This window comes from Doryrhamphus excisus, linkage group LG5 (assembly GCF_037039965.1).
Source record: "Doryrhamphus excisus strain RoL-2023G ecotype Guam linkage group LG5, RoL_Dexc_Guam_v1.1, whole genome shotgun sequence".
Lineage (NCBI taxonomy): Eukaryota > Metazoa > Chordata > Actinopteri > Syngnathiformes > Syngnathidae > Doryrhamphus > Doryrhamphus excisus.
Genome location: NC_136361.1, coordinates 8,394,065 through 8,420,811, shown reverse-complemented (window position 1 = coordinate 8,420,811; position 26,747 = coordinate 8,394,065). Strand labels below are relative to the sequence as shown.

General features: G+C 38.3%; 3 protein-coding genes across 5 annotated transcripts in view; 2 read left to right on the top strand and 1 right to left on the bottom strand.

Moving 5' to 3' along the window:
* phf1 (PHD finger protein 1) overlaps nucleotides 1-3,648 on the bottom strand; it is a 36,691-nt gene extending 33,043 nt beyond the window's left edge. Inside the window, exons 1-3 of one of the 2 annotated variants that reach the window (XM_058053254.2) lie at nucleotides 3,311-3,648; nucleotides 2,800-2,900; nucleotides 2,621-2,702 (exon numbers count right to left, since the gene is read on the bottom strand). In XM_058053254.2, the coding sequence (XP_057909237.2) occupies nucleotides 2,621-2,702; nucleotides 2,800-2,877 (160 nt within the window). In that variant the 5' untranslated portion in view covers nucleotides 2,878-2,900; nucleotides 3,311-3,648. The remainder of the gene's footprint in view (nucleotides 1-2,620; nucleotides 2,703-2,799; nucleotides 2,901-3,310) is intronic. The other variant, XM_058053255.2, reaches the window with a different exon arrangement.
* A 6,522-nt stretch (nucleotides 3,649-10,170) lies between these two features.
* On the top strand, nucleotides 10,171-25,600 carry LOC144898484 (uncharacterized). The gene is made up of 4 exons (XM_078790501.1): nucleotides 10,171-10,451; nucleotides 12,864-13,015; nucleotides 25,476-25,528; nucleotides 25,582-25,600. The coding sequence occupies exons 1-4, from the start codon at nucleotides 10,364-10,366 to the stop codon at nucleotides 25,598-25,600; spliced, it is 312 nt and encodes a 103-aa protein (XP_078646627.1). The 5' UTR covers nucleotides 10,171-10,363.
* Nucleotides 25,593-26,747, top strand: part of rgl2 (ral guanine nucleotide dissociation stimulator-like 2) — a 14,150-nt gene continuing 12,995 nt past the window's right edge. For both annotated transcript variants that reach the window (XM_078790641.1, XM_058053253.2), the window contains exons 1-4: nucleotides 25,593-25,752; nucleotides 25,828-25,994; nucleotides 26,053-26,109; nucleotides 26,212-26,408. In XM_078790641.1, the coding sequence (XP_078646767.1) occupies nucleotides 25,630-25,752; nucleotides 25,828-25,994; nucleotides 26,053-26,109; nucleotides 26,212-26,408 (544 nt within the window). In that variant the 5' untranslated portion in view covers nucleotides 25,593-25,629. The remainder of the gene's footprint in view (nucleotides 25,753-25,827; nucleotides 25,995-26,052; nucleotides 26,110-26,211; nucleotides 26,409-26,747) is intronic.

Genomic DNA, 26,747 nt, shown 5'->3' with positions numbered 1-26,747 from the left:
GGTAGGCTCACACATTGGCGTTGACAGCGTGCTTCCGTAGCACTGTTGGCTCAGTAACATTACTGACACCGAGAGACCAGTGTAGAATACTACTTTACTGCTGCGTTTGTGGTTAAAGAAAGACAAACCATGCACTTCAGTAGCTTTATGAACAAGATGAGAACGCATATGCGGTGAACATTCATACAGGAGCTGCTGTCGGCCACTCTCTACACAGCTAACCTGGTATTAGCACTTGGCAAAGAGTCAATTCCAGCTAGTTGATGTCACAGGCCACACACAGTCATAGATACTGTATTATATATATTTTTGAATATTTATATTTTTGTTTATGTAGCCGTTTTATGCGTTCAAATACTTATTCTACAGCATACCTGTGACCCAAGTGAGGATAAGTAGCATAGCAAATGGGTGGATGGTACGATAAAGTGAGGGCCCGATGTTTGAACTGCGATGTCACAAGGGACGACTTTGGGTATTTTGTGATTGTTGGCAAACTCGATTACAGGTGGTTCTTGGGCGACAAATGAGTTCCGTCCCTACGATGTCTCGTAAGTTGAATTTCAGTGAAAATTGCCTAAATTAACACTTAAGTCAAAGGCCAAATGTGGCCCGCAGGACACTAGTTTGAGGCCCCCGCCTTGATATGAAAGTTTAATGTTAGTGCGGCCCGTGCAAGTTTGATATGGATGCTGTATGGTATCATGTACCCAGAAAAAATTATTACGTTTGATTAATGTTCATGTTAAAGGTTAAATAACTGTTAATAGTTATCCTCCCCATCCGTGTGGAAGTGGTAAGTTTTTGGCTATTTAAGTTTAAAGGTAATAACTTGAAAGCTACCGTTTAGGTCGCTAGCTCTCTAGTTTGCGAGTTAGCATGTGTCTCAAGACCCTGCAGTTGCGCAATATGTTGTAAATAAAAAGAGTATAAATGTGATTATAGTCGTGTTTTGTCATGTCTACAGGGCTCTAATAATGCTTTGTTCATTTTAATCTGAAAAAAATCATTTGTCTACCCACCAACTATATGTGGTTTCTTAAGTTTTTATTATTTGCCGTTTTATTATTATTCTATTTATTTATTACTGATTGATTGATTTTCTTAATTCTTTATTTTTTATTTATTTTTCATCTTATTTTGTGCAGAAAAATAAAAATTAAGATATTTGAGAACATTGGAATGTTTTATCAGAGCTTTTATTGTAGAAAATCTGAACCAAAGCACTGAAAAAGTTTGTATATTTTTCTGTTTTTAATAAATGTGTTTTTTTTATTTTTGGAAAACCTGATGCGGCCCAGCCTTGCCCAGACCCTAGCTCCAGTGGTAAATTGAGTTCGAGACCCCTGGTTTAGATTCTGTTTCACAGATGGCGCTAATGCACACGAAAGCTGCTTGCCAACCGCCAATAAACAACAGAAGAAGAAAAACACCACGAAGAAGAATGCACCCTGACAAATTTCCGTTTGAGTGGGTACAAGATACCTGAATCGGATTGGTTAAAGGAATATTCCATCCCTGTTTAATTCTTTCAGTTTGAGAAAATATACTAAATGTAATTGGAATATTTGGGTCCATATATTCATGGCTATTGACATAATATTTACAAATGATGATTAATCAATGTTAATTATAAAAAGTGATATTGGATAATTCGGATAAGACGGTTTCTCAAGGTACACTAGTGTGCCGCGGCACAGTGGTTGAAAATCACTGCGCTAACTAATAAACACCACTCGCCTTTGTGATTTCTCGCCGGGCGACAACACTGCATGGATTTTACTATTCCAGGGGTCTCAAACTCAATTTACTTGGGGGCCACTGGAGCTCAGGTCTGGGTGAGACTGGGCCGCATCAGGTTTTCCAAAAAAAAAAAAAAAATGCATTCATTAAAAACAAAAATAATTTATAAAACTTCGCTTTGGTTCCAATTTTCTACAATAAAAGCTCTGATAAAACATTCCACTGTTCTCAAATATCTTAATTTTTATTTTTCTACACAAAATAAGATGAAAAATAAATAAACAAATCAAGAATAAAGAAAATCAATCAATCGGTAATAAATAAATCTAATAATAATAATAAAAGGGCAAATAATAAAAACTTAAGAAACCACATATAGTTGGTGGGTAGACAAAACAAAAACACGACTATAGTCACATATATACTCTTTTTATTTACAACATATTGCGCAACTGCAGGGTCTTGAGACACATGCTAACTCGCAAACTAGAGAGCTAGCGACCTGAACGGTAGCCTTCAAGTTATTTCCTTTAAACTTGAATAGCCAAAAACTTACCACTTCCACACGGACAGGGAGGATAACTATTAACAGTTATTTAACCTTTAACATGAACATGAATCAAACGTAATAATTTTTTCTGGGTACATGATACCATACAGCATCCATATCAAACTTGCGCGGGCCGCACTAACATTAAACTTTCATATCAAGGCGGGGGCCTCAAACTAGTGTCCTGCGGGCCACATTTGGCCCGCGGGCCGCATGTTTGAGACCACTGTACTACGCAGTCTTTAATTTAACTACAAAGTGGAACTTCAAAGGATTTAGCTAATCAATAAGTCCTTATTTGGCGGTGAGGAGACGGCTTTTACTTACAGGAATGGATGTCTTTTCTCAGGACCCAGAACTCCGAGTTGTCCTCGAATCTGACCAGGCAGCATTGCTTGACTCCGTCAACCTGAGGTGGCGCAGAGGGGGAAGGACACACAGTGATTGACAGGAGCCTACAAAGAGAAATCACCCCCCCCCATCCTTGCAAAAAAAAAAGCACTTACCCTCTTCACATTGCCCAGGTAGAGGAGCCCATCGCTCCATCTCGCCAGGACGTCATCTCCTTCGCTGACTCCCCCCATCCTGAGAAGGAGACGCAGCCGAGCTGTGGTGTGAAAATGGAAATCCGATTTATGCGTTCAACACTTTGCTGCCACGGATGACGTGTGTGTGTGTCTGTGTGTGTGGTGGTGGGGGGCGTGTTTACAACGCCGCTGTTCTCCTGGCTTGGATCTCAAGACGACCAAGACAACATCAGTTCACAGTGGGAGTGGGGGGTTAAATGTCTCCCCCTACCCCCTCACCATTTTTTTAGCGCCGCCACCACACACACACACACACACTGACTGCTGCAATACATGCAAAGATGACTTGCGCCACTTTGCAACTTGAATGTGCAAGCCGTATTTCTGTTGCACTCCAGACGTAAAGGAAGTCTGTGTCGGAAAGGGGTGGGGGGGGGGCAAGCAGAGCAAGGTGGCATCCGGCCGGAAGAGAAGGAAGAGGAGGGTATACCTGCTGTCAAGTGGAACTCCTTCCTTCCCGTCGGGGGGTCACGCAGGCTGCATGATGTTTGATCGCGGCTGCACGCCAACAAAGTGTTTAGTCTGCATGCACGTGACGCACGCCCCTGTCTGTCATCAATCCGTCAAAGCGAGGAGGAAGAGGATGGAGGAAGAAGACGCACGCGACGGCTCGTAGGTCCTCCTCCAACAAACCACAAACGATGCTCCTTTTTGAAATATATATATAATATATATATTAATATCTGCGGGAGCAGCCTCTCCTGTATCAAACCGCCGGAGACGCCATCTTCATCATCATCACCATCCTCACCCCTGCCTCTCTCCGCCGAGCGACTTGTTGTGACGCAGACATAAAACACCCAGATAGAGTGGGAGGGAGATACTGATGGAGGAGGAGGAGGGGGCACCGTGCGCTCTCTTGAGTGATTGACCTTAAATTGGTGGGGTGGGGGTGGAGGGGGGGCTAATGGGGGCGACGACGCGCGTACACGCCAATTAAGGGTCCAATTAGCGAGTTGAAGCGTCATTAATTGGTCCGGCACGAGCCAAGTAGTTTGCAGTCACCGGGGGGTGATGATGATGATGATGGTGGGATTGGGATTGGGAATGGGGTGGAGCGTAAAAGTTGTACAGGCAGGGATGATTGTCCTAATCCTTCACAACCTATTAATATTATATTATATTTCTATATCTATATCTTTCTTTAAACACAGCTGAATGCTTCAAAGAAAACATGAGAAATATTATTAATAATAATAATAATAATTAATAACAATGACAGGTAGGTAGGTAACTCCACGAGCAAAAAAAAATAAAAATAATTAAATGTTAAACTCACAGTGACACTCCCACTAAAGACTCACATTTTATTTAGATGTCTGTGTTTTTTTCCCCCTCGTCTTATTTGTTCGAGTCCCCAAGAAAGCTAGCTAGCCAGTGTTTATGCGCACGTGCGGTTCAAAATGGCCCCTGGTGCCATCTCAAGTGCAAGCATGTGACCACCAGGGGGAGAGCAAACACAAGCGGCCCATGCAACCAGCTTGTCATAACATTAGGTACATGTGCTGATGTGTCCAAAATGGTGACGACGACGTGTTTGGATTGACAGTTGTCTGCTAATAATAATAATAATAATAATTATTATTATTATTATTACTATTATGATTATTATTATGATGATTATATAATAATAATAATTACTATTATGATTATTATTATTATTATTATGATGATGATGATGATTATTATTATTATTATTATTATTATTATTATTATTATTATTATTATTATTATTATTATTATTATTATATTATAATATATATAATATAATATATTATTATATAATAAATTATTATTAGCATTATTATATCATTATTTTTTATGGCCCCCAGCCTGCACTATGGACACCACTTATAGACACAATCTAACAACCCAAAGAGGTATGTATTTACTTTTATGTATTTACCTACACTACTGTAATAATAATAATAATAATAATAATAATAATTATAATAATTATTATTATTATTATTATTATTATTATTATTATTATTATTATTATTATTATTAATATTAATATTATTATTATTAGTTTATAACATTAATTATTATTATCACTATTATTGCTATATAATAATAATGTTTAATATTATTAATAATAATAATCAGAGAAAAATAATAATAAAACTTATGGACACAATCTAACAACCCAAAGAGGTATGTATTTACTTGTATTTATGTATTTAATACATACATTTAATAATAATAATAATAATTATTAATAATAATAATATAAATTATTATAATAGAATAATAATTACTATTATTATTGATTATTATAAATTATTATAATATAATAATAATAATAATAATTATTATTATTATTATTACAGTAGTGTAGGTAAATACATAAATGTACATACCTCTTTGGGTTGTTAGATTGTGTCGATAAGGGGTGTCCAAAGTGCAGGCTGGGGGCCATCACTTTTTATTAGCCCTCGGAATATTGTAAAGATGAAATGAAATATTAATATTGATTTATGTTAAGATGTTAGTTGGCATATATTGACTTATTGGATTGATTTTAGCACTGTTATTGTGCAAAAAGTATCAAAGTGCTCCTCCCCCACTGCCATTTTCCTGCATAGTTTGTCATTTTTATGTAGCTAGACAGCACTGTCAATAACGTGTGTCATGGAGTCAAACATCCGGCATGATTGACGTGATGCATGGTGACTGAGTGATGCGTTGTATTTGTTAGTAAACGCACATATTTTCCTTCATTTTTCCTGAAAATGATCCATCCTTTTTGACTTTTAGAAACAAATTGTAAATTGAAAGCTGGAGCATAGCGACTTCGAGTGGTGTATGCCTATTTTCATACAGGGCGTTTGGGCTGATTGATTATTCCTGATGAATTCTGCCCGGCGACATGTGACATCATCAGGGAAAAATAATTCAAGCATGCCCTTTGGCTGCCCTTCGCTGCTTGCGCTTGCCAGCTAGCTAAATGTTAGTTCACTTATGCAGTTTTACATATCAATGTTTTTGCATAAGCTGCACGGCGGTCTAGTGGTTACTGCGCAGACCTCACTGCTAGAAGACCAGGGTTCAATTCCACCCTCAGCCATCTCTGTGTGGAGTTTGCATGTTCTCCCTGTGCATGTGTGGGTTTTCTCCGGGTACTCCGGTTTCCTCCCACATTCCAAAAAAATGCTAGGTTAATTAGCCACTCCAAATTGTCCATAGGTATGAATGTGAGTGTGAATGGTTGTTTGTCTATATGTGCCCTGTGATTGGCTGGCTAGGCTCCAGCACCCCCCACGACCCTCGTGAGGAAAAAGCAGTAGAAAATAAATGAATGAATGACATTCACATTCCCTGTGTGCCACCCCAAACCGTATCTTCTTCTTCTTCTTTCCAGTTGCAGCAGGAGTGGAAGAAGTTTGCTGTATTTGCGATGCTCCGCCCCTTAAAGAACCGCTCATAAATTGCTGGCCCCGTCTCTCCAGCATACCCCTGTGACCCTTGTGAGGATAAGCGGCATAGAAAATCCATGGATGGATTCTCACCTGCAGAGTCTGAGGCTCACTGGTGTCACTGGTGACGTCGCTCCCGCCGTCCGGTGCTAGAAGTCGGTAGGCGATAAGTGGCACCTCGCTGGACTCCGACCCCGGCAGGTCAAATCCACCTGTTCGCATGTGACGGGGCAGCATGGTGTCAGCTGTTGCAAACAGAGACGGGGAAAGCTGTTATGCAAATATTCATATTTTTACTCTCAAAAGGAGACCACTTGAACATGAAATGCATTTACTGTCATATTTAGGCTTAGGTTATAGACACTGTAACATCATAGACACTTCCATATATATATATATATATATATATATATATATATATATATATATATATATATATATATATATATATATATATATATATATATATATATATATATATATATATATATATATATATATATATATATATATATATACACACATCATAGACACTTATATATACATACACACACTTTTCCTTACCATGCTCTGTGATAATTAAATTTGCATTTGGAAATATGGCACATTTTAATAATAATAATAATAATATTAATACATTTTATTTGCATATCGCTTTTCAAAATACTCAGACACTTTACAGAAAAAATGAGTTAAATAAAAACAAGTAAACAGAGTAAAAGATACATTAAAATACAACATTCATTCGTTAATACACAGTTAATACATGAGTGAAAGTAAAATATTGTTAAAAATTGGAAAAATTGTTATTTCATATTCCAGGTATTCCTCAAAAATCATATTTTTGATATCATACCATTCACATTTTTAACTTACCTTTTATACATTTTAAGAAATTTTACTTTTTGTGTTACTACCCCAACCTTCCATAAGTGGGTCAAAAATGACCCGGTCAGGTTGTTTTCTTGAAATATCTTTGTAATGAAAATTTTTTATCATTTCATATTCCAGGTATTCCTCAAAAAACATGTTTTTGATATCATGCCATTCACATTTTTAACTTACCTTTTATACATTTTAATATTTTTTGTGTTTGTTTTTGTGTTACTACCCCAACCTTCCATAAGTGGGTCAAAAATGACCCAGTCAGTTTGCAAAATTTTGTTCCAAGTTTTGATATCAGTTAAGCAGTTAAGGTTTTCTCCGGGTACTTCGGTTTCCTCCCACATTCCAAAAACATGCTAGGTTAATTAGCGACTCCATATTGTCCATAGGTATGAATGTGAGTGTGAATGGTTGCTTGTCTATATGATTGGCTGGCCACCAGTCCAGGGTGTACCCCGCCTTTCACCCGAAGACAGCTGGGATAGGCTCCAGCACCCCCGAAGTCTTCACTTTGACTTCATAGTCATGGCGTTTATGTTTATGTCACTTTTAAATATGAATGAATGAATACAAAAGCATCAAGTTTGATGCCTAACATTACTGACACCTAGTGGCCAGTGTAGAATAAGGCATATCACAATATCTTTAACTGCATCCTCTGAATGCCTTATATTTGTATTATATATATATATATATATATATATATATATATATATATATATATATATATTAGGGTGCATCAAAAACACAATTATTGAATTTTGATATGGCTGAGTACGAAAAGTGTTCCAATATATGTAGAAACACATAGAAAATATTTTTCCAATACATGATTATTTAGGGGTGCCACCATACATCTGTTTTTGTGGAAGTGGTGAACAGTTCAATGGTCGCCATGAATTGTTATTTAAATATGTTACTATTGCCCCTTGTGTTTACAATAAAATACAAACTTTATATGTATGTCAAATATCCATCACTGCTACACAAAATTCAGGGAATCAATAAAATCTGCTTATACATGCATGTTTTTTTTATATAATTGCCACCAAACAGTATGTGTTGTAATGCGGTGTCCGAAGGCCAAAACGATTCAGGCACATTTATTTAGCTTGGCACAGAAACGTACAGAAAACACTAAAAACAAAAAATAAAAAATTGGGGAAAAAAATGACTTGACTTCCCCAAACACCACCAAAAAAAAAGGTATTCGCTCGCATCACTGAAATCCAATATTGCAGCCACCCCCGCCACACAGCCCCAGCTGCTCCCCTTATAGGGCTCCCAATCTGCTCGGAATGTCCCATTTTCGTCCACGGGTGAGTCTACAAAACACATCTGATCATTAAAACTCTTAAAACTGGAATTCAACATCCGATGCGACCCTACTACTACTACTACTCTCCATAAAACATGAACCCATACACATATTTCCCTACCCGAACCCAAGATTAAATACCCATCCAACTTTACAACCCCCTCCCCCCATCCGCAGTACATGGTATGGTCTGATGATGTCACTAATGACATCACCAAACCTATAAAACCCAGAGACTCATGGCAGCTCCTCCCCAAACATTCCTTGGTAAGTATCCCCAGGTAAGACCGACTCCGTACACCTGTTCGAATCCCAATTTAGCTTGGATTAATCACTACTATCTAACTATTAATCACTATTATCAATGACATAACTGTTACGCTCCCAGGGGGTCAAATGATTTGTCACATAGTAGGTGACAAATGCTTTAGGTTAGTATCAACTTCACTCTTTGCTATCTTTTTTTCAAGCTTTTTGCTGTTATTTTTAATTTATATAATTTTATTTAATTATTTTTTAATATGTATTATTTTTTATTTATATAAAATATTTTGGGATATTTTGGCTTTATTCGCATAAAACTCTTGACAACCAAATTTTCCAAAAATGTAAATATTGTTAATTTTTTTTCTCATATTACGACTTTTATAATATCTTTTTTTATATTTCAAATTTAAGCTGCTCATATGTCATTTTTTTGTAATTTTTTTTACAATATTCACATGGCATTTTTATTAGTTTTTTTGCTGTTGTTAATTTAAATAATTTATTTTTTAATTTATATAATTTTTTTTTTTTAATTTATATAATATGTAAGCTTTCCTCTTAATGTTTCTAATGCTAATGTTTCTAAATGTTCTTTTTGGAAAATGTTGGCTTTATTTGCATAATAAAACTCTTTTGACAACCTAATTTTCCAAAAATATAAATTTTATAAAAAAAATTCTCATATTACGAATTTTAAAATAACATATTTTTTTATATTTCAAATTTAAGCTGCTCAAATGTTTTTTGAATTTTTTAAATAATTTTTTTACAATATTCACATGGCATTTTTATTAGATTTATTATTTATAATTTTTTATTTATTAGACATTTTATTATATTGAGACTATTCGATTTTCATTAGATCGTCAACGTTTTTCTCAATATCACTTGTGGTGGAATGAACACGTGTGTTGTATACAGCATTTTTGTTATTGAGTTTTCATGATCGGGAAAAAATCCAAACCATTTTTATCATCCCTAATATTTAATTCTATTTTTAGAAAGTACTGCGGACCAATAAAAAAAATAGCAGTGGTACGCAAATGGCTCCCGGCCGGACATTGGACACCTTGCCTTATCATATCTTGACCTACACAGACACAAGAAACATTACTATTATTGTTGTTATTGTTATTATTATTACTACTATTATTATTATTATTATTATTATTATTATTATTATTATTATTATTATTATTATTATTATTATTATTATTATTATTATTATTTGAAAAAAGGTCCATTAGTGACATTAAATTCATACATAGTGTTTTTAAAATGGTGTTTACCCCCTCCAAACAGGAAAGGCGTGTATGGCAGTGATCCTCCCTCCGACATGCAGCCTGGAGTGGCAGTGCTGTTGGCTGCAGTGATGTCACACACACACACACACACACACACACGCACACGCACACAAAGAGAGAGAGGGAGAGACAGAAAGAGGCGGCTATCAGCTGCTCGCACAACCACGGCGACGACGCAGATAGAGGGGAAAAGGGCGGGTGAAAGTGTGTGAGGCGGAGGTCTACACCACCACCACCACCACCACCACCACCCAGTCTGGCTGCTGGTAGCAGCTGATCTGCACCGATGGATGCCAGCGTGTGGGCACACGGTGGTCAAGAGCTACCCGAGGAGCCCAGTGGAGCGGCCGCAGCCAGCTCATGAGTTGGGCCCGTGCAGTAAGTTCAACCGCTTCCTCCTTTTCTTTGTTTCCTTTTACCTCTTCCTCTTTATTTTTTCATTGGAACATTCACTGTTCATGTGTCCTTATTTTTTAGCTTTTTTTAGCAGCTTCAGCAACTTTAATTTAACCCTTTTACTTTGTTGCCATGTATCACCACCACCATGGCTGCATTCAGGAGTGGTGCTCTGATGGGGTGTGACTGTGGTGTAACCTAGTTACAGTGTGTGTTTCTGTGTGTGTGTGTGTGTGTGTGTGTGTGTTCGAGCACCTTGAGTCATATGTAGGCTGTTTGCTGTGGTCACATACAGTCATGAATAGCAGCCATTCAGAACTCTGCTCAACCGTTGGTTCGACTCCCTTCCCGGCCTGCACGTGGCTGTTTGACTGACTTAACCCTTAGATGCATAAGTGGGGCAAAAATGACCCGGTCAGGTTGTTTTCTTGAAATATCTTTGAAAATTTTTCATCATTTCATATTCCAGGTATTCCTAAAAAAACATGTTTTTAATATCATGCCATTCACATTTTTAACTTACCTTCTATACATTATAAGAAATTTTTGTTTTTGTGTTACTACCCCAACCTACCAAAGATGTTTCTAACATGAAATCATTCTTGTGTGGTCCTAAATATAATACTAAATATCATACAAGTGATTATTCCTAACCAAAATGGCAAAATTGGCATAAAAAGGCATTGATTCTAGTATGGGTGATTTTTGAGCCCCTTATGGAAGAGTGTAGGGTCCAGTCACTCGTGCATCTAAGGGTTAACTGTGTAAGATTGTGGAAAGTTGGGGGAAACCGGTACTTTGAGACCCAGTGGAGATGAAACTTGCACCCCATCGACCCCCCCCCCACCCCCACCCCGTCTCTGTCTTGCTTCCTCCCTCCTAGGACGGTGTTTATTTACTAGATGTCTATCTTCATGGTCACCCAAATAGCAGTCAGATGAGGCGGGGGGGTCAAAAGGGAGGGGTTGCTATGCAAATTATCCGCCAAGTGCAAATAGGAGGCAGATAACCAAATCCACTGGCATGACGTTCTTGTAGTGTTTGTGTTATGGGAGAAGGTCGCCGAGTCACACTCAGCACTGACCATGCATGCTGAATGGATTTTGCCATAAAAACATACATTTTTACTTTCATATATTCCATTCATATATATAAATTAAAATTAGTAAATAAACACAAAACCACTATTTGTCACTTTGTGATCATCTACCATTATTATTTATTTCTACTTTATTATATTTTTATTATGTGGAGTTAGCATGTTCTCCCTGTGTGTGTTTTTTTCTCCGAGTACTCCAGTTTCCTCCCACAAAAACATTTATGTCGCGGGGGTGATGGAGCCTAACCCAGCTGTTTTCGGGTGAGAGGCGGGGTACACCCTGGACTGGTGGCCAGCCGATCCCAGGGCACATACTATAGACAAACAACCATTCACACTCACATTCATACCTATGGACAATATGGAGTCGCTAATTAACCTAGCATGTTTTTGGAATGTGGGAGGAAACCGAAGTACCCGGAGAAAACCTTAACTGCTTAACTGATATCAAAACTTGGAACAAAATTTTGCAACCTGACTGGGTCATTTTTGACCCACTTATGGAAGGTTGGGGTAGTAACACAAAAACAAACAAAAAAAATATTAAAATGTATAAAAGGTAAGTTAAAAATGTGAATGGCATGATATCAAAAACATGTTTTTTGAGGAATACCTGGAATATGAAATGATAAAAAATTTTCATTACAAAGATATTTCAAGAAAACAACCTGACCGGGTCATTTTTGACCCACTTATGGAAGGTTGGGGTAGTAACACAAAAAGTAAAATTTCTTAAAATGTATAAAAGGTAAGTTAAAAATGTGAATGGCATGATATCAAAAATATGATTTTTGAGGAATACCTGGAATATGAAATAACAATTTTTCCAATTTTTAACAATATTTTACTTTCACTCATGTTTTAACTGTGTATTAACGAATGAATGTTGTATTTTAATGTATCTTTTACTCTGTTTACTTGTTTTTATTTAACTCATTTTTTCTGTAAAGTGTCTGAGTATTTTGAAAAGCGATATGCAAATAAAATGTATTAATATTATTATTATTATTATTATTAAAATGTGCCATATTTCCAAATGCAAATTTAATTATCACAGAACATGGTAAGGAAAAGTGTGTGTATGTATATATAAGTGTCTATGATGTGTGTGTGTATATATATATATATATATATATATATATATATATAGTATATGGAAGTGTCTATGATGTTACAGTGTCTATAACCTAAGCCTAAATATGACAGTAAATGCATTTCATGTTCAAGTGGTCTCCTTTTGAGAGTAAAAATATGAATATTTGCATAACAGCTTTCCCCGTCTCTGTTTGCAACAGCTGACACCATGCTGCCCCGTCACATGCGAACAGGTGGATTTGACCTGCCGGGGTCGGAGTCCAGCGAGGTGCCACTTATCGCCTACCGACTTCTAGCACCGGACGGCGGGAGCGACGTCACCAGTGACACCAGTGAGCCTCAGACTCTGCAGGTGAGAATCCATCCATGGATTTTCTATGCCGCTTATCCTCACAAGGGTCACAGGGGTATGCTGGAGAGGCGGGGCCAGCAGGGACTTTCTTTGTTTATTATGATGAACAAAGTGTTTCCCATTGGTTCGGGTGGAGATGATTAATTACAGTGGAAGAAGTTAGAAGGTTCACTGATGTGTAAACTTCCCACCACCTTTCAACTCTGTTAATCTTTACTCGCTTGATGATGACGAATGTGTGTTGAGCCGCATCAGAAACTTTATTGTGTTGCCGCCGTCTGAACCTGACCCGAAGTTGGGCCGTCTTGCTAACTGATGTCTCTGCGATGTATTTACCTCAAAGGTCCCCTGTTGACTTTTTAATGATGTTAAATGATGTCAAAATCTAATATGGTAATGGTAATGGTAATGGTTTTATTTCATTTGAACATGCATCCGATTACAATTGAGTGCATCCCATAATCAGTTCCCAGTTCCACATGTCCAAAAGGAGTAGGAAGAAGCAAAGTTTATTAAATCCTAACCCTCCATCTGGTACTTTTACAATCACTAACTGTTGCAATTGTTCACTTCCTGCTTTCCATAATACAGTTTAAGGTTTTTTTTTAAATAATGTACCTCGTGCCAAAGTAGGAGGTGATATGAGCATCCATTGACATAATGGGTACCATAGTAAGTGTCAATATTACATTTGTTCACTTCCTGCTTTCCATAATACAGTTCGAGTTTTTTTTTTTAATTTTGTAATTTTTTTGTCCCGTACCGAAGTACTTGGTGATATGAGCATCCAATGCCATAATGTGTACCGTAGTAAGTGTCAATATAGTGATATATATAGCACATCATGACTGGTTCAAGACTCTTCATCCTTGTATTTAGCAAACATCAACTGCTTGTATTGTTTCTTGAATTGGCTCATCGTTGTGCATTGTTTGATTTCCTTACTCAATCCATTCCATAGTTTGATTCCACATACTGAAATGCTATGGCTAGCATAACGTAGTCCTAGCATAGAAGTGTTTCAAATGTACTTCTTCCCTGAGATCATATTTCTCCTCTCTTGTAGAGAAGTATTGGATGACATTTTTAGCTAATTGCTTATTTTTAGCCTTATGTATTATTTTAGCTGTTTGAAGATGAACTATATCAGCAAGTTGAAGTATTTGTGATTTTAGAAATAAGGAGTTAGTATGTTCTCTGTAGGCGGCATTATGAATTATCCTTACTGACCTTTTTTGCAGTACATTTAGCCAGTGAAGATTGCTTTTATAGTTATTAGCCCATATTTCCACACAATAAGTAAGATATGGTAGAACCAGAGAGCAATAAAAAGTGTGGAGTGAGTTCTGATTGAGAACAAATTTTGCTTTGTTCAGTGCTGAAATATTTCTGGCCACCTTATGTTGTATATTTGTAATATACGAAGCCTGGAGCAGTGTGGTCCCAGTAGGGTTTACACTTTGATGTCGTCTAAATGCCAGCTTCAACGCTAACACACTTCCAGTACACTTATTTCTCACACTTACGGTAGAAAATACTTTACTTTAATATTTTGAGTTTTGTTCCAGAGGTACTCTGCATTATAACTTTCACACACCCCAGTTTTCCTATGGTTCAGTTTTTGACAAAAGCTTTCTCAGTCTTCATACAACATGGAATGTTATCAGCTGAAAAATTGCTGCAATATTTGTTGGACTTGTTGGGACACATTAATAAAAAAAACGATGGTTCAAAACACTCGGTTTCAGAGGGCGTTGTAAAAGTTTACATTTGTGATGTCACAGAGGGGCGGACTTCCTTATACGTGCATGGCTGTAGGCCAGATAGGCTCTCTGCTTCTGTTTACGTTGTGGTTGGAGTTCCTGATTCTGTCATCGGCATTACACACTGGACTGGTTTGTGAACATGGGCCAGTATGCAGCTGGACTAGCCAACAAAACTGCTGAAGTTCGACTCCTTTCCAACGTTACTTGGTTGTGTGAAAGAGTCAGAAGATCAAGCACTAAGTAACAATTTATCAGTGTCCTAACTGTGTTTATTTTGTGTAAGTCATTGAGCAAAAGCGCTTGTCTGTGTAGCATTATAGAGTGTGCAAACAGGGAGCGGTGTTGCTTATAGCTATTTCCCACCACAATTTGTGGGTCTACTCAAGTTTTTTTACACACTGGTAGTCCCGCCAAAAATGTGTAATACTGTAGAAAACCCAAAGCTAAAATGCTAAAGCTACTTAGCAATTAGAGACGTCTAGAAGTAACCTCTATTCGAGAGAAACTTCCTGATCGGATTCAGGATCCAACACATAACTGTATTTTAAAAGCCGATATTTTAAAAAAGATAAATCATATCCAATACTGTTTATCAACTCCTATAAAGTTAGCTTTGTCAGCTAGCGGTACAACACTGAAGCACTTCAGTGTGACCAACTACAGCGGAGTGGGTGTGCCTGGAGGTAGGCCGTGGGTGGAATAAATTACAGACATAAAAACAGACCATTTTAACGGGAAGCACGGTATCCAAAGAACCTTGAATAGGTGCCGATTCGGGAAGATCTGGAAAGCTTTATGTGCTGGCTATGGTGTATAGCTGCTCTATAGGAGTCCACAACTCAATACAAAGGGCTGAAAAACTAACATAATAGGTCCCCTTTAATAAAAAAAAAAAACAAAAACAGAAGATACTACTTTTTTAATTTAATGAGAAAACATAAAAAACAAATGTAATTTTACAAGAATAAAGCCAAATTATTCTGAGAAAAAATGTCATAATTTTACCAAAAAAATGTCCTATTATGCAGAAAATTACCATAATTTAAAGACCATATCGTTTATTTTTTTATTTTATTTGGGCAAATCTATGAAACATTACAGTGCATTTCTTACATCAATCAAAATATAACTTTCCATTATTTACATTTGTGATCTGATGACAAGCCCAAAAGGAGTAGGCTGAAGCAAAAGCTTAAGTTCCTACCCCTTTTTGCAAGATATAATCATGTTCATGCCACAGTCTTTTTTTCACCTGTTATTATTAGCTTGGCACGGGAGCCGGGTTTTGGGAAACCTTGAAGCTGCGTGGCTTGGCCACTGGGGGAATCTGTGGCGCCACGCAGCTTGGCACGAGAGCCGGGGTTTGGGAATCCCTTGGACTGCTTGGTTCGGGCACAGGAGGGGGAAGTGTGCCGTACTCCTCTTCGTGTTGCACCGGAGGCAACAGGAATCCGGAAGAGGGCTGCGGGAGATCGACGTGCTTGCATGGAGTGGGAGCCTTCTTGCGCTTGGTCGTAGGCTGGCACTCTGAAGCAACGTGAGCGGGGGGGGGGTGCACCCCGGCTTGGCGCGGAGGTGACGGAGGAAACGGCTTCGCCCGCTGAAGCCTTGCTGGAGCTGGCCGAGACGTGCGTCGGCGTCGTCGCCGGGCTGGTGTGTCAGCGCCGTGTCCGCGGTGCACCCACGCCATGGGTATAAGCGTGCCGTCCGGCCCCCACACCATGTCCTCCAGCTCCTCCGGAGTGAACTGTACGCACTCCTCCTCCATTGCCTTGAAAACCCGCAAGGTCCAAAAGTCCATCTCCGCGAGGTCGTCGTCTGGTTGGTTCATTCTGTCACGGTTCGTCATGCGGGTGTTGCGAAGCGACCCCAGGATGCAGAGATGACGCGACTGGTGCAGGTAAAAACTTAGCTTTTATTTTTTTTAAATACGGCGAATGCAGCACTGGCATACGACACGTAGTAAAAGACAAACAATGAACCAACAAAAACTAGACGCACCTGGCTGAACTAAATACAAGAAACAAATTGGAAACAGGTGCGCGTAGAAGAACGTGTAAAAGTAACGAAACACAGGACAGACGAACACAGGAAGAACTACAAAATAAGAGCATGAAAACCGGAACTAAGGCAAACAACGTGAAAAACAAAACTGTCACACCGGAGGCGATGCAGATTGTGACATTTATTGTCAATTTATTAGCCCACTTTTCCCCCCTAAGTGTAACATTTACATATCATTTTCTGGATTGCATGTGTCTAATCTTGTGCATTAAAAAACATCAACTTGAGAAGAAAACATTATGAAAAGTTGTAATTTTTTTGCATGTGGGCTGCACGGTGTTCGAGTGGTTAGCGTGCAGACCTCACAGCTAGGAGGACCAGGGTTCAATTCCACCCTCTGCCATCTCTGTGTGGAGTTTGCATGTTCTCCCCGTGCATGCGTGGGTTTTTTCCGGGTACTCCGGTTTCCTCCCACTTTCCAAAAACATGCTAGGTTAATTAGCCACTCCAAATTGTCCATAGGTATGAATGTGAGTGTGAATGGTTTGTCTATATGTGCCCTGGGATTGGCTGGCGACCCAGGGATGCTAACATGTCAGATATCAGACTAAGGACATGCTAATGTCGAATTTATGTCACTAAAACGAGGCAAAATTTTCATCCTCGAGCCAAGAGAACAAACATTAACATTTTATATCTTTGCTAAAACAGTTTTTTTTTCCTCACATTAACCTCCTGACCCTGCCGCATATGACCTGCACGCACATTTTGCTTCCGCTTGGAGGAATTCCCCACCACAAAAACTCCTTATTCTTTGTCCCCCTTCCTCTACGCTCAGCTGCGCCTGTCAGTACAGTAAATAATGTATGTGGCGGGCATGGCTGTTGTGTTCACAGCGCTATCTGATATCAATGCGGCGCCTCACGGGACTGACTGTCAAACAGAATCCAATATGGCCTCTTGCTTGGCTTTAACGAGGATGTAAGGACTTACTAATGACTTGTATCGGACGGAGCTTGGCATTTTCACCAGGGCCCAATCGATGTAGATTTTTTTTGGGGGGGGGCAATGTAGATTTCAATATTGGGGAATAGAATAATGTGATAACATATAATAATTAGACCAGCCTTCAGTCTTTTCAGTTTATTAATCCATTTTAATTTAATGCCTGGTACAATGGCTCATAAGAGTTTCATTTAAGAGCTGATATCTCCTTTTGGACACGTGGAACTGGGAACTGATTATGGGATGCACTCAATGGTAATGGTAATGGTAATGGTTTTATTTCATTTGACCATGCATCAGATTCCAATTGAGTGCATCCCATAATCAGTTCCCAGTTCCACATGTCCAAAAGGAGTAGGAAGAAGCAAAGCTTATTAAATCCTACCCCTCCATCTGGTACTTTTACAATCACTAACTGTTACATTTGTTCACTTCCTGCTTTCCATAATACCGTTTCAGGGTTTTGTTTTTTTTGGGGTTTTTTTGTAATCTGATGCATGTTCAAAACCATTACCATAATAATAGTAATAATAAGCAGGCTAATACTAGCCTACTACTACTACGAGTAATAATCAGAAGAAGAATAATGATAGTAATAATAATACACTAATTAATAATATAATAATTATTATATATTTGATCTGTACTTGCCACCCAGCAGGTAGCCAGCTACTGTTGTGTACTGTGTTGTGTAATATATGTACATAGTAGGTATTTTTTGTTGACAGACTTCCTGAGTTAGTTTATTTTTGTTGTTGTTGTTACGTTGTTGTTGTTGCATGTGATCCAAAAAAAAATTCTGCATGTGTTTTCATGAATATTAATAATAGCCTAAAACAATTGAATATCTCTAAATCTAAATCTGTCCATAAGTGGGAAAATTATATCCCGGTTCTTGTTTGTTATTTGTTTTATGGATTATCTAATGTGTACATTCATTCATATCATTTGCATCTCCAGGGGGCTAAGCCCCGCCCCCCCATTCACAGAACCTAGTGATGCCCCTGATATTGACATTTGTCAATTAGCAAGAACTGATAACTTTGAGGAACTGCAGTGGTTTCTAAAAAGCATTTCTGGGTCATTCCATAAAGGTTGGGGGGATCCGTCTGGAGCAGCTCGGACCTAAAGGAGATCTGATAACAGCTCCCAAAGGAGACTTGTTAGGTCAAAGTCTGAGAAGAGGAGCAGGGGAGGAGCATGTTTTAAAACTTCCTGCCTGTTGCTTATTCTTGTAGCGGCCAATAGCTGGCCTTCAAGTTGAGGGGGGTGGAGGAGCCTTTGACGTTGCTTCCTCTTGTGATGGAAGAAGTGGAATAGAAGAGAAATAGCTTCACAACACCACATCACGTCCTGCTTCCTGCGTTTGTGTCAGCTTGTGATGAACTTCCTGCCAGGACTTGATGGGGGGGAGGGGGCACAACAGTAGATACTCTGTTTATTCTAGGGCTTGTTTGTAGTTGAGAGGTTAGCGTTTTTTCCAGGGCCACAAATAGTGAAAAATGAAAAGATGCCACTTTGATCATTTGTAGAGCAGCACGTACTGTAGATATGCTAACCTTGATTACCGATCATACGCTAATGACTATCGTTGGCTGATTATAGCCAATAATATTGACCAGTGGTAATATTGACCAGTGGCATCATTCAACCTATTTTAGGGGGGCTTCAGCAATTTCTTAAGCCCCCTAAATAATTGTATATTTTTCATAGATTTTTTGCTACTTTTTTTTACAAAAACTATTTTTTGCTTTTTTTTTCATTTTTTTCATTTTTTACATTTTTTTTACATTTTTTACATTTGTTTTACATTTTCTTTTACATTTTTTTTACTTTTTTTTACATTTTTTTTCATTTTTTACATAAAAAATTACAAAAAAAGATATGCTAAGACTTCATATACGATATATTTCAAGAAAAAAATGCTCTATCATATACTGGAGGTGAAAAGCTGTTAATAGTATCAACTTCACTCTTTGCTCTTTTTTTGCTTTTTTTAACAGGTTTTTTTTCTCATATGATTGACTTTATTCTCGCTGTTTGTCTTTATTACATACGATGACTTTTCGTCAAGCTCATTTTCCAAAAACTACAACTGTATTTTGTTGTATTTTTCATAATATTTCTTTGCAATTTTTTTAAAATGTATGTATGTATATGTAAGTTTTTTTTTTGCATTTCAACTGTATCCTTCTATGACATTATTTTTCCTCATATTATGAGGTTCTTTTTTTAAAATTGCTACTTTATTCTTGTTAGAATATTTAATAATATAATAAAATACTGTATATAATAATAAAAATAATATAAAAAAATAAATAAAATAAAAATTTCTGCAACTTTTTCTTACAACTTTGTTCAGTGTTTTGTTTTTTCTTAATATTACAATAGGGTTTTTATATTTAACGTTTACGTATGCTACAAGAACATATTTTGTTGTATTTTTCATAATATTTATTTGCAATTTTTTAAATGTATTTATGTATATGTAAGTTTTTTTCTCATTTCAATATCCTTCTATGACATTATTTTTCCTCATATTATGAGGTTCTTCTTTTAAAATTGCTACATTATTGTTGTTAGAATACCACTTTTTCTTTTAATTTTGACTTTATTCTTGTAAACTTAAAATCACAGCATGTTTTTATTTCCTTGTAATTATTCCTTGTCTTTATTTTTGTAATAATATACATTTTTTGGCAACTTTTTCTTACAACTTTGTTCAGTGTTTTGGTTTTTTTTTTAACATTACAATAGGGTTTTTTATATTTAACGTTTACATATGCTACGAGAACATATTTTGTTGTATTTTTCATAATATATAATAATATATAATATTTTTTATTTTTATACATTTCACAATATATAATAACCGGGTACTCCGGTTTCCTCCCACATTCCAAAAACATGCTAGGTTAATTGGCCACTCCAAATTGTCCATAGGTATGAATGTGAGTGTGAATGGTTGTTTGTCTATATGTGCCCTGTGATTGGCTAGCGACCAGTCCAGGTTTAGCCAGGATAGCTGGGATAGGCTCCAGCATACCCACGTGACACTTGTTGAACATTGCTAGATAGTCGTTATCCAAATAATACTGTCTATATGTATATATATTTGTCTATATGTGCCCTGTGATTGGCTGGCCACAAGTCCAGGGTGTACCCCGCCTCTCACTGGGATAGGCTCCAGCACCCTCGTGAGGAAAAAAGCGGTAGAAAATGAATGAATGAATAATAATAACATTGCTAGATAGTAGTTATCCAAATAATACTGTCTATATGTATATATGTTTATATGTGCCCTGTGATTGGCTGGCGACCTGTCCAGGTTTAGCCAGGATAGCTGGGATAGACTCGAGCATACCCACGTGACCCGACTGAGGACAAGGACAAGGACAAGTCCCAGACCTAGTGCCCATGAGAATCTTGAGAAACCGTTACTCACAGCATTTTACACTGAATTGGTTTGAGCCTGTTTACAAAAACCTGCACCAAACCTGAAAACCTTGTAGCCACCATGAAGTTTGGTTGTGTAGTTTCTGAGTAATCCTGCAGGCCACCAAAAATGTACAATAAGACATGAGAAGAACAAGGTGTGTGCCCCCGAGGGACCAATGTCCACTGTGAGTTCATCATGGTTTTGGGTTGTGTTCAGTGGTGGAATCGGTCAGACTGGTTTTTCTCCACCAGAAGGGCCACACAAAGCGGGAGAAGGGGGGGGGGGGTATTGTTCTGGAAACAGCTTTAGTTGTGTGTCCTTGCATGGTGTGTGTGTGCGAGTGTGTATAATGGGTGTGGCCGGTTGACACAGTCTTCCAGGAGGCGGGACTTAGCTGCTGCTTCAGGTGTGTCTTTCCAAAACCAGGAGCAAATATTCCACACACATTCGGTGAATGTCAGTCAGCCGGGTGCTGAGTTCAAAGGTTGAGAGCGTAAAGTCGAGGCTTACAGATGAGACAGAATGAGGAGAATGGAAGTTCTACTTGTACCTCCATCTTGAACATTTCCAGGAAGCTCCGGTGCTGCTTCCTGTCTGGACTTGCCAGAGGAAAGGTCTGTTGTTATCTCTATGTGTGTTCTTTCCCCGGTAAGCCAAGAACACGGTGAGTAGGAAAACTGGTTTCGATACGGAGATGCCATGTGAACCGTGTTGAACGCAAAGACCGCTTGACCTTTGCCCGAGTCAAGGTAATTTGGAAAAATCGTATGCCTGTCGCGGCTAATTAGCTGTGAGCATAGAACAGCAGGTCGGGGGCAGGTCGGGGGCAGGACGGAGGGCGGCCTCTGTCGTCCCTTCAAACATGCTTAAGCAAGCATGCGGTCGCCTGCTGCCTTCTCGAAGATATTTTAGCCTTTGTGTGTTTTGTTGTGTTACCAAGGTGCTGCCCGTGTTGTTGACTCACAGATGAAAAGCACCCCCCCACTCAGCATTGGTGTGAATGTTGTGAGAATGTTGGCTAAAAGGCGAAACAAAGTCACCAGCAGCAGAAACAGGAAGTGGCTGTCAGAGTGAGAGACAGCTCCTCGAGAATGGCGCTTTTGTTGACACAAGTCTAAGGTGTTTGTCAACCTTGCAGACGCTGATCAGGGATGGATGATGTTGTCTTTGTGTTTACCGGCAAACAGGACTGGACTCCTGCAGCCAAGTCCATCGACTTCTTATCAAAATTTTAAAACCAGATGAAAAGAGTTTACATTTTGTACTGTTGGCAACTTTAGGAAGTAGAGCTTCAAAATGAGAAAAGAATGGTAATGGTAATGCTAATGGTAATGGTAATGGTTTAATTTCATTTGAACATGCATCAGATTCCAATTGAGTGCATCCCATAATCAGTTCCCAGTTCCACATGTCCAAAAGGAGTAGGAAGAAGCAAAGCTTATTAAATCCTACCCCTCCATCTGGTACTTTTACAATCACTAACTGTTACATTTGTTCACTTCCTGCTTTCCATAATACAGTTTAAGGTTTTTTTTTTTTGTTTTTTTAAATAATGTACCTCGTACCGAAGTAGGAGGTGATATGACCATACAATGACATAAAGCAGACGAGATCATGTCACCCCCTCTGCAGTAATAATGATAATAATGATAATAATGATAATAATGATAATAATGATAATAATGATAATCATGATAATAATGATAATAATGATAATCATGATAATAATGATAATAATGATAATAATGATAATAATGATAATCATGATAATAATGATAATAATGATAATCATGATAATAATGATAATAATGATAATAATGATAATAATGATAATAATGATAATAATGATAACAGGGCAGCACGGTGATCGAGTGGTTCGCGCGCAGACCTCACAGCTACGAGACCAGAGTTCAATTCCACCCTCGGCCATCTCTGTGTGGAGTTTGCATGTTCTCCCCGTGCATGCGTGGGTTTTCTCCGGGTACTCCGGTTTTCTCCCACATTCCAAAAACATGCTAGGTTAATTGGCCACTCCAAATTGTCCATAGGTATGAATGTGAGTGTGAATGGTTGTTTGTCTATATGTGCCCTGTGATTGGCTGGCCACCAGTCCAGGGTGTACCCCGCCTCTCGCCCGAAGACAGCTGGGATAGGCTCCAGCACCCCCAGGAAAATGCAGTAGAAAATGAATAATAATAATAATAATAATAATAACATTGCTAGATAGTAGTTATCCAAATAATACTGTTGCATACTAGGATGATAGTACTCCAAAATAACACATTCCCACGTCCACGGCCAACACGTGAGAGTTGGCTGCCATACAACACCGTGTGACGCAGGCATACATAGCTATGTGAAATGGTTTGGTCCACTACCGCTGCCGTCACAGTAGCATGTTGATTGTCAGCCTGCAGTTTCGGCAGACCAGAGTGAAACTATGCTGCCAATGCCCAGTAAAATAATGTCTGGGAGTGGAAAAAAAGCAACAAAACAAAGGTGAGAGAAGAAGGGCCGCAATGAAATAAGCTAGCAGAGTGTACGCATGTTGTGTTAGTCTACAGCTCTCTTTTTTTCACTCTTTTTTGGGGCCCATTTGTAACATTAACTCATGCATTCATTCATTTTCTACAGCTGTCTTCGGGCGAGAGGCGGGGTACACCCTGGACTGGTGGCCAGCCAATCACAGGGCACATATAGACAAACAACCATTCACACTCACATTCATACCTATGGACAATTTGGAGTGGCATTAAGAAATGCACTGTAATGTTTCATATATTTGCCCAAAAAAAAAAAAAAATTATTTCAACAATATGCTCTTTAAATTATGGTAATTTTCTGCATAATATTAGGACATTTTTCTGGTAACAACTTTTTTTCTCTGAATAATTTGGCTTTATTCTTGTAAAATTACATTTGTTTTTTATGTTTTCTGATTAAATTAGATTTTTAGAATGCGCAAATGGCCCGTCAGTCACACTTTGGACACCCCTGCCATACGTACAATAACTATTATTGCTCTCTGGTTCTACCATATCTTACTTATTGTGTGGAAATATGGGCTAATAAATATAAAAGCAATCTTCACTCGCTAAATGTACTGCAAAAAAGGTCAGTAAGGATAATTCATAATGCCGCCTACAGAGAACATACTAACTCCTTATTTCTAAAATCACAAATACTTCAATTTGCTGATATAGTTCATCTTCAAACAGCTAAAATAATGCATAAGGCTAAAAATAAGCAATTAGCTAAAAATGTCATCCAATACTTCTCTACAAGAGAGGAGAAATATGATCTCAGGGAAGAAGTACATTTGAAACACTTCTATGCTAGGACTACGTTATGCTAGCCATAGCATTTCAGTATGTGGAATCAAACTATGGAATGGATTGAGTAAGGAAATCAAACAATGCACAACGATGAGCCAATTCAAGAAACAATACAAGCAGTTGATGTTTGCTAAATACAAGGATGAAGAGTCTTGAACCAGTCATGATGTGCTATATATATCACTATATTGACACTTACTATGGTACACATTATGGCATTGTATGCTCATATCACCTCAAAGAATATGGGGATTTAAATTGTCCAAGTTTTTTTAATCTTTTAATTTTTTACAAATTGTCTGATTTAAAAAAAGATTTTGGAGGTTCATGATCGAATAATTGTTATTTGGGAAATATAATATATTTGGAGAGAAAATATCTAGACTGCATATGAATTATTTCTTACAAATAAAAAGTGAATCCATGAACTGTTAGAAATTAAATAGCTAAGTCATAATAATGGTAATATTCATAATAAAATATTATTGTTTTGTTGTTAAATTTATATATATAAGTGAAAAATAAAAGAATTCAAAACAAAAATACACTTTTGTCCTAAAAATACATAAAATATATTTGTATTTGAATTTGAACACAAAAAATGCATTATTTTTGTACTTCGGTACGAGGTGCATTATTAAAAAATAATAAGTAAAAAAAACCTTAAACTGTATTATGGAAAGCAGGAAGTGAACAAAAGTAACAGTTATAGATTGTAAAAGTACCAGATGGAGGGGTAGGATTTAATAAGCTTTGCTTCTTCCTACTCCTTTTGGACATGTGGAACTGGGAACTGATTATGGGATGCACTCAATTGTAATCTGATGCATGTTCAAATGAAATAAAACCATTACCATATTGTATGATATTATTGCACTGTATTATATTATTATTGTATTGTATTCCCACAGGTAGAGTCGTCCCCCATGAAGACGACTTGGTACTGTCCTCTGGCTCTGGTGAGGCTGGCCGCCATTTACTATATAAGCTCCTGTGTACCAATCTGCTGTGGACTAGTGGATTTGATGCTTTTTAAAGGATTTTTGTACTCTAAAGCATGGATGCATGTTGCCCACTTGGCTGAGGTGTCTCATGTGTGTCCAGTCCACAGTGGTGGAGGAAGAGGAGGATGGAGTCATCTACACCGTGGTGATCAAACAACCGCCCGGCTCTCTTTCCAGTCCCACGGTAAGACGTGATGTCGCCGATCTCAGAAGTGTGGCTCACACCTTCTCCCACCTCCTCCCACCTCCTCCCCGCCAGTCGCCCGTGTCCCGTTGCCAGTGTGTGAAAGCGGGCACGGAAGAGAAGCTGGTGCTCCACCTCCTCCGTTCCTTTACGCTGGGAGACTCCTCTTTCATCACCATCTTCCTGGCCACCTATCGCTCCTTCACCTCCACGGAGCGAGTGCTGGACATCCTGATTGACAGGTACCGTTTCCATGGAGATTCCAAAGATTTGATTTCAATGTGCAACATCCGTTTTCAGGTTGGAGCGCCCACCCGGCGACAGTTCCAGGTGCCACGCCAGAAAATCCTTCAACAAGTGAGTGACAGGTGTTCCTAATATGGTGTCCTGTGAGTGCATGGATGTTTGACGCCGTTCACGGTGACTACCCCCCCCCCCCCCTCCACCGCCACCCTGCAGAGCAGTGTGCACTGTTTTCATCGCTTGGCTGTCTGAGTACCCTGAAGACTTCAAGGGTTTGAGGGAACCATCACGCCTTCTGCGACTGGCACCGCTTCTCCCCCGGGACTCGTCGTCTGCAGCCGACCTCCGTGCTCGCCTCCTCAGGGTAGCTGAGGAACTTAGTGAGAAAGCCCTGCTGCCCAACGCCTGTAAAGGTTTGCATTTATAATGAATGGACATCCTTGAACGACACCATGAGAATGCGTTATGTATGGTTTCCATGGTAACTAGGAACATTATGTAACTTCTACGTATGTATGTTCATCCCAGTCATGAATACAGCATTTAATGGTAATGGTAATGGTTTTATTTCATTTGAACATGCATCAGATTACAATTGAGTGCATCCCATAATCAGTTCCCAGTTCCACATGTCCAAAAGGAGTAGGAAGAAGCAAAGCTTATTAAATCCTACCCCTCCATCTTGTACTTTTACAATCACTAACTGTTACATTTGTTCACTTCCTGCTTTCCATAATACAGTTTAAGGTTTT

Bases quoted from the DNA above. Each gene is read 5' to 3' on its own strand.
- LOC144898484 (XM_078790501.1), top strand. From the start codon at position 10,364: ATGCCAGCGTGTGGGCACACGGTGGTCAAGAGCTACCCGAGGAGCCCA. The intron at 10,452-12,863 runs GTAAGTTCAACC...TGTTTGCAACAG, and splicing joins TCATGAGTTGGGCCCGTGCA to CTGACACCATGCTGCCCCGT. The intron at 13,016-25,475 runs GTGAGAATCCAT...GTATTCCCACAG, and splicing joins GTGAGCCTCAGACTCTGCAG to GTAGAGTCGTCCCCCATGAA.